The 8050-nt window shown below is 43.2% G+C and overlaps 1 protein-coding gene across 1 annotated transcript in view; it reads right to left on the reverse strand.

The window, feature by feature from the left end:
• The window catches only part of evla (Enah/Vasp-like a), a 21508-nt gene extending 14075 nt beyond the window's left edge, over window positions 1–7433 (reverse strand). Inside the window, exons 1-2 of the mRNA XM_030784922.1 lie at window positions 7269–7433; window positions 6469–6646 (exon numbers count right to left, since the gene is read on the reverse strand). Coding sequence (XP_030640782.1) covers window positions 6469–6646; window positions 7269–7403 — 313 coding nt within the window. The 5' untranslated portion in view covers window positions 7404–7433. The remainder of the gene's footprint in view (window positions 1–6468; window positions 6647–7268) is intronic.
• Between the last annotated feature and the right edge of the window lie 617 nt (window positions 7434–8050).

Consider the following 8050-nt stretch of genomic DNA (forward strand, 5'->3'; position numbering starts at 1 on the left):
CACCAACACCAAACACCAAACAAAACGCCAGATTCAATCTCTCACCGACACCAAACACCAAACAAAACCCTCCACTGTTACAGTTATACAACTACCAGATTCAATCTCTCACCAACACCAAACACCAAACAAAACCCTCCACTGTTACAGTTAAACAACTACCAGATTCAACCTCTCACCAACACCAAACAAAACACCAGATTCAATCTCTCACCGACACCAAACACCAAACAAAACCCTCCACTGTTACAGTTAAACAACTACCAGATTCAATCTCTCACCGACACCAAACACCAAACAAAATGCCAGATTCAATCTCTCACCGACACCAAACACCAAACAAAACCCTCCACTGTTACAGTTAAACAACTACCAGATTCAGTCTCTCACCGACACCAAACAAAACACCAGATTCAATCTCTCACCGACACCAAACACCAAACACCAAACAAAACACTCCACTGCTACAGTTATACAACTACCAGATTCAATCTCTCACCAACATCAAACACCAAACAAAATGCCAGATTCAATCTCTCACCAACACCAAACACCAAACAAAACCCTCCACTGTTACAGTTATACAACTACCAGATTCAACCTCTCACCAACACCAAACACCAAACAAAATGCCAGATTCAATCTCTCACCGACACCAAACACCAAAGAAAACCCTCCACTGTTACAGTTAAACAACTACCAGATTCAACCTCTCACCAACACCAAACAAAACACCAGATTCAATCTCTCACCGACACCAAACACCAAAGAAAACCCTCCACTGCTACAGTTATACAACTACCAGATTCAATCTCTCACTAACATCAAACACCAAACAAAACGCCAGATTCAATCTCTCACCGACACCAAACACCAAACAAAACCCTCCACTGTTACAGTTAAACAACTACCAGATTCAACCTCTCACCGACACCAAACAAAACTCACAGACAGGCAGTCACGCCGAGAGACAGACAGGGAGCAGAGGAAAAGAGACAGAGAGAGAGAGAGACAAATAACAATAGACGTAAGGATAGAGTGAGTGACAGAGATAACTAAAGAAAGACAGAGAGAGAGAGAAAGAGAGAGAGAGACTTTGTAGCATACTGAGGTTGATACTTGTAGATCCACTCACAGAGGTATTATAACTGAATGCAGTATTATAACTGAATGAGGTTTTATAACTGAATGAGGTATTATAACTAAAGCCAGACCAGATTAAAGCCAGCAACAAACTGCTATTATCTGGAAATCGCTTAGGGTACATTTCAAAAGTTCAGTTCAACAAGCCCAAAAAAGTTTGGACTGAAACTTCTACTGGCTCAATAAAAGATCCTTGTAAAAAATAAATAAATGAATAAATAAATAAATAAATAAATAAATGACAGAACTCAAGACTGTGAGGGGGAAAATGCAGCTAGCACCACTGTATTCGCACATGAGTAAAACCCTTAATATTTTATTTCCACTCCGGCACATTCTGAGAGATCTATGTGTTCCACTCCAGACGTCATCTCCTCCCTCAGGACAGAAATCTGCCTGTCAGACGTATGACTCTTAAGACTGATTTTAGGAAGATAAAAAAATAACGCTGTTCATTACGCGACGACACACCCCCTCGTTTAATCCTGCCTTGGGGGCGATTCATCCCTGAATGACTGACTGACTGACTGACTGTACACCACCAGACCAACGGCCTCCTCCTACAGCTCTGCCTACTGCCAGAGCTCCTGCAACAGCCGCTCAGCAACACACAGCCCAGTAACAGACTGGTTATAATGCCTTATAACAGCTTATGCATTAAAGGTTATGACTGGTGACGCAGACAGCCCCCAGCTATCTGTCACCGCAAATACCATTAGTATTGTAACATTGTGACACAGAATTGTAACACAGAGCAGAATAGAATAGAATAGAATAGAATAGAATAGAATAGAATAGAACTGAATTGTTCATGTCCTAATAACTCTTCACTCTTCACTAATACACTGCCATGCAGGGACTCTGGGTTAGGAGTCTAGAATCCTGGACATATGTGCGGAGTCCTACAGACAGGGAAAAGTGGAATGATGACTGTGTAGCAGTAAGGTTTAGTGTTTCAGCGGTTCAGTAACCACAAGGTCATGGGTTTGAACCCCAAATATGATGGGTCAAGAGAACCTGACCTCTGACATAAATTGTGACTTGCTCTGGATAGGACTGTGATTTAAATGAGTCAATGTAAAGCTTTGGGAAGCGGAGGATCTTCATTTAGGCCTCTGCCCCATTCCACAGGCCCCCTCAATCAGGTCTGCTGTACTGGTTTTGACAGATGGACAACTGCAAAAGGTTGCTCCCGAAATAAACACATACATATGTGTATGTATGTGTATATACATATATGTATATGTATATCTGGGAAAGAGCGCCGTCTGACAGCTTGGTTTTTGGGATGTTCGTGTTTTTTATCAGCAATGCATAATGTCGACTGCACCCAAAAAACTTCTCAGAGACCTAAATGAAATCCCAATAAACCGAAAGGAGTATCCGCTGCAGTTCCCTCCCCAGGAGAGGGTGTGTAGGCAGAGCAGGGACAGGTAGCAGTTGGACGGGGCCTATTCTGAGAGAGAGAGAGCGGCCCGCCACTTAGTCGTTACGGAAGAAAAGTTATTACCCATCAAAATAACAGCCAATAAACTTCAACGCCTGCTGAAACCCTAGAGCCAGCTTGGGTTTTATTTCCACGGGGAGTTATCTGGCTCAAGAACCTTGGAGTGACGCTTTATATGGAAAAGTCTTTCTCTCTCTGTCTCTCTCTCTCTGTCTGTCTCTCTCTCTCTCTCTCTCTCTCTCCCTCACTCTGTAATTTACATAACTGGACAAAAGGATCTCGAATTTGAGGAAAAGACAATTGTGTGTCAGCCCTTATTTTCATTCATTTCTTTCGACTGGAACATTTTTTTAATGGAAAGAGAGAATTTATCATTTAATAAGAGGGTTACGCAAGCTCCTGAGCTACAGTGCAAAAGAAAACCAACGGGAGTACTTTTTTTTTTAATGCACAAACATGAAATTCTGGCAGCTGGTGAAAGACAAAAAACAGTTCTGTGGCTTTCAGTTCTTGAAATGGAGAAGGAAAAATTCTAACAAACAGTGACCGTTTTTTTTTCTTTCGCTCTGTTCTGTGTTAGTAGTGCCTTTATACCATTTGAGAGAACAAACGATTTGTTGGTTGCACTATCATGCAGTAATGTTTCATGGGAACGCCAAGTGCTTGAAAGACAACATGCTGCCTTTTGTTTTTCTCTCATCGAGCGAAACACACGTTTTAGAGGGGCCTTTGATAAAACAGAAGACGCTAAATTGGTAATGTCAGAAGACATTACATCATCTAATATTCATCTGTACACCATTCACTAGTTCCTCTATCTGATACTGATTGTTATCTTAACTGCACTGCATGAATGAGAATTTACTCTGAATTACAACAATGTGTTCCTGCTGCGTAAACTGACAAACTACCTTGTCGCTTATTTCATGATGTCAGACTGCAGTGGTCCATAAAGGGAAACACCAAGTCATATTTTATCAGTTAATGAAATGGACGATCACGACCGTAATCACTCATCAGCTCGGCGTGCAGACGTTACATCGACGAGAAGATTTGAAATGCGCACACGCAGGCAGCTGAGGTGACCTGCTATCGACTCATTGTTCGGGGGTCGATAGTTGATGTTAATGAATGCTGAGCTGCGTGAAAGGCAAGCCTCAAAAAAAACGCGCTGGAGAATCAGATGGGGTCCAACTGTTACCATGGTGAACCGAGCGAGCTAACGCCAGGACTCCGCACCCTCCTCCTTCGGACATTTGCAACAGCCGTTTTGTTTTGCTAGGTGGTGATTGTCACAAATTAAGAAGTTAGCACGAATGATCTAGAAACAGAGTGTAGTGTCTGGGTGCTGGCAGCTCTCAGTTGCCCAGATACTCCTGGCATAGAAGACGTTGACTGAGAACCCTCCTACCCAAAGGTATCACAGGGCAGGGACAACCTTTGTAAACATGAAAGGTACAGGGAAGTGGCACTCGCGTGTTGTATAAGGGGCTGTCTCACACCTGCAAGCGGAGGTGCCTGTGAGAGATTTTAAGGCAAGAGATTCCAAGCACACAGTGCTGTGACTCTAATAAGCAAATCATGTGAATGTGTGTTTTAAAATACACACTTTGAGAGACCAGTCCTGAGAACAGATACAACAACCGTCTGCTAGCGTTTCGGCTCCTCACGCCAACGTCCTGTGATGTATAAAATTACATCTATTTGCAGTGCTAGCTATTTGCGTCCATTTTTCTTGAGACGCTTTGCAGTCTTTTTTCCATTTATTTTTACTTGTTTACTTATTTGATTGATTCACTTTTTGCTTGCCTTTTGTGATGTTCGCCTTTGGTTGGATTTTTTCTTTTTTTTTTTTTTTACATGTCGAATCTTTGCCATGCAAGTCTCAATTCCCATTGTTTTGTTCTATCTTTATCACTTCCTATCGTTCGTCTTAATTGTGGATGACAGGCAAATAAACAAACACACAAACAAGTTAAGACACCAAGTTTGGCAAGCAAAAACACACCTCTGATTGGTCAGGACCATCTGATCATCCGTTCCACCCCCCCCTCTCCCCCGCCCCCCTCAGACATCTGCCATTGTTGTATTATGATTGGCGCTACGCCAGAGAACAGTCAGCATGTTCCGGAACATCACCTCTCTTTTAATGCCCTACAAAGAGCCCATCAAAGACCTTGTACATCACATTGTTACCGCCGTCCAATCAAAGCCAGCACATCTGACTACACGACCAATCCTACGACTCCTACCAGCTCGCCATCCCTTACCGCAGCAGAACCCGGGTCGTGGCGCCGTTACTTACTGCTAAGGGTTATCACTGCAGAGCTGACCCGTCGGACCGGGCCGGGGGAGAACTCGGGCCCGAGCATGGTTGCTGCGGTTCTGCGCTCCTTCTTAAAGAGTCTGGGAACTGGGCACTGCTGGGGTACGTCTCACCGCACGCTCCTTTTCACGTTGACTCAAAGACCAGGTGAAAAACAAGACGGCCAGGAGTCACGCAGGGGACCGCGTAAAGAGCGCGGGGGGGGCAGAGACGCATGCTGCTGCTTCGCCTTCTTCTTCTTCTCCTTCTTCTTCGCATTGCTGAGCGTCCGCTACAAAATTCCAGCGCCTTCATCTCCGGTTCCCCCCAAAAAAGCACTACACCTCCCCAAGACCGGCGGTCCTAAGACTGTTTGGCTCCGCGGATATTTTCGCCGGGCCTTGCACCAATTGGAAGCCTCGAGGAAGAGCTTGAGAATGACAGCTTGTCACGGGGCCCACCCCCACAAAGCGTATAAGTAGCAGCGAACTGAAACCAGAGAGGCCCAGAGCCCATTGCTAAAGTCAGGGTTAGACTGTAACGTAAAGGCCCCTCCATGTCAGAGGAACACGCGAGAACACTGCTGCACAAAACATACAGACCCAACAACTGGGTCAATGCAACTGCTCCAACGGAAACTGAAATTTAAGCCTTGTCAATGCAAAAAAAACTGCACAGAAATAGAGTGGGTTTTTTTTTTCTGTGATGCATCAAAATTGATGGTTATTGCTCTTTGAGAAAGTGTGAGTTGCGCTGAGAAATACGGCATAACGTACTACGTCCGTGCCTCTCGGAACACAAATTCTCCTGCTCTGGAAAAACAAAACGTGTATCCACGATAATGAGGGAATTTCTGACATTGCAACACAACACATACTTCTGCCATTTCAGAATGATGCAAGAACTTGGGTTCCATTTCAGCAGTTTTGGTACATCTCAACTAAAATCTGACTGTTCAGCACTTAATTAACCGAATCAAAGATGTGACAAACAAGTGGGCCTATTTAGAGCATGTTTCAGGCAACGATCTGCAAATGCAAAAAGGTGCTTCACAGTGCCGACAGGCCGACGCAAAACATATCCTAAGCCCAGAAAACATCACTAAAGGCTAACCTAACTTTTTTATTATTATTTTATTTTAACTTAATTTAATTTTTTAAATTGTAATGTATTGTTTGTTGCTGCTGTTGATGTTTTGTATTCTGTCACTAAGTGAACTCTTACCCTGCATAAGAAATTTCCCCTAGTGGGACAAAAATTTCCTTGAACCTTGAACCTCAAACTTTGAAGAAGTGGAGCACCCCTGTTTAAAGCACATTTAACAACAGACAAATTAAAACAAAAGACCTATCTGTGAAGAGCTTCAAGAAGAACAGGCTAAGAAACACCGAGTTCAGGATGTGTCTCCACTCTCGTCCAATCAGGTGCGAGGGCTTTACATTCTGAGCCTCCCACAGAGATGCTGATTAAGCTCATTACTCTTATCTCAGAGATATCTATTCTCTACTCAGCATGGGTCGATCAACTCATAAGTTTCCTGTTTTTTTTTTTTTTGGTTTTTTTAATTGCCCACCTCCTTCTTGGGAGCTCAGGACATTGAGAGCGAAGAGCATGGCAGTGGAGAAGGTGGTGGCCTCCTCTTTGCTGGCGAAGTTCAGTCCATACACCTGTCTCGCATCTCGCCACTGGTGGAAGGTAGGAGTGGCCTGGTTGTACTTCAGTCCTTTCACAATGGAATAGTTTATGACCACCTTGAGGGGAGCAGAGAGATGACAGGCAGCTGCATCAACAAAATACGAACAAAACAAACAAACAAAAAACAACAATATTTGAATGGATGGTATTTTTGAGCTGTGGAGCATGACTGTTCATTTTAAATGTTCTAGTACAGCATTGGAATTCTAGAGGAGCAGCAAATTCCAAAACAGCCCCGGGCGCACTGCCTATTACCAGGTCTCCAAACTAGCCATAAATACCATTACAAATGGTACAACATATAGTTATTTTAATACATATGTTATACTGGTTGATGTACTGTAATCTTCAAAAGTTTGCCTTAATGCACTATTAAGGAATATATCTCTTCAGAGAACAGTCACTAAAAGAAATATCAGATTTATTGGGATATAAATAATGGACTATTGGGAGTTTTTGGCCATTTATTGAACAAAATAAACATTCAAAGGCTGTATTTTAATGATGTTTACTCTATGGTATAAACACACTTAAGTGAAGTTTCAGGACAATAGCAGGCTTATGCTCTTTATGCAGTAATACCTCCTGTAAAAGACTATAAGACTTTCCTCTCTCTCTCTCTCTCTCTCTCTCTGGGCTATGAGATCTCAGACATTCCGTTTCCGTTCCGTGTCTCACCTGCTGATCCTGCAGCTTGACCCCCACCACACGGAAGGTGTTGTTGGCCGTGTTGTGGTAGATGTTGATTCGGCTGAAGCCCTGCTGACCCGGTTTGATTGGCACCCACTTCTTGCTGGTGTCATCGTAAATCATCACAGAAGCACGGGCCTGGCAGAGACTCTGTTCACTGAAGAGAGGGAAAAAACCCAAAAAAAAAAAAAAAAAAAAAAAGTCAAAGTTCAGGAATTCTCAATGACTTTAACGATAAAGAATGTCATTGGCGGGGAGGGCGGGTGTTCGTGACGTAAGGGTTATCATCGCGTTCTATTCGCGGCTGACGAACGCGGTACTTGGATTATTGAATGTTGTTCAGCGCCGTATCAGACTGCTCCTTCTAAGCCATTTATAACTTGTAAAATGACATGTTACTCAGCAGCTCAGCGGCAGGGCGGAGTAGCTAAATCTAGCACCGTAAACAAGAACACAAACCACAACCCTAAGTTCAAGCCCCTTTGAAAAAAAAGAAAGAAAGAAAGAAAGAAAGAAAGAAAACATCTCTCCACTTTGCTGTAGCTTCGTGCTATTATAATTACATCATTAAAATATTTGGACTCACTGAGCGAAGATTGTGCATGGTTATGTGTACTACTGTTACACTCCAGTGCCCTGTAAGTGACAGTCAGTCAGTGAGTAAAGCTGAACTGAAGCCCTGGTGACGGGTCCATAACAGTCTGTTAGGTATTCTGGAGATATGAATTCAATGGCCTCTTACACAGTAGATCTACATAGTCATCTGCTAT

The sequence above is a fragment of the Chanos chanos genome, chromosome 1, assembly GCF_902362185.1.
Source record: "Chanos chanos chromosome 1, fChaCha1.1, whole genome shotgun sequence".
In the NCBI taxonomy this organism is placed as follows: Eukaryota; Metazoa; Chordata; class Actinopteri; order Gonorynchiformes; family Chanidae; genus Chanos; species Chanos chanos.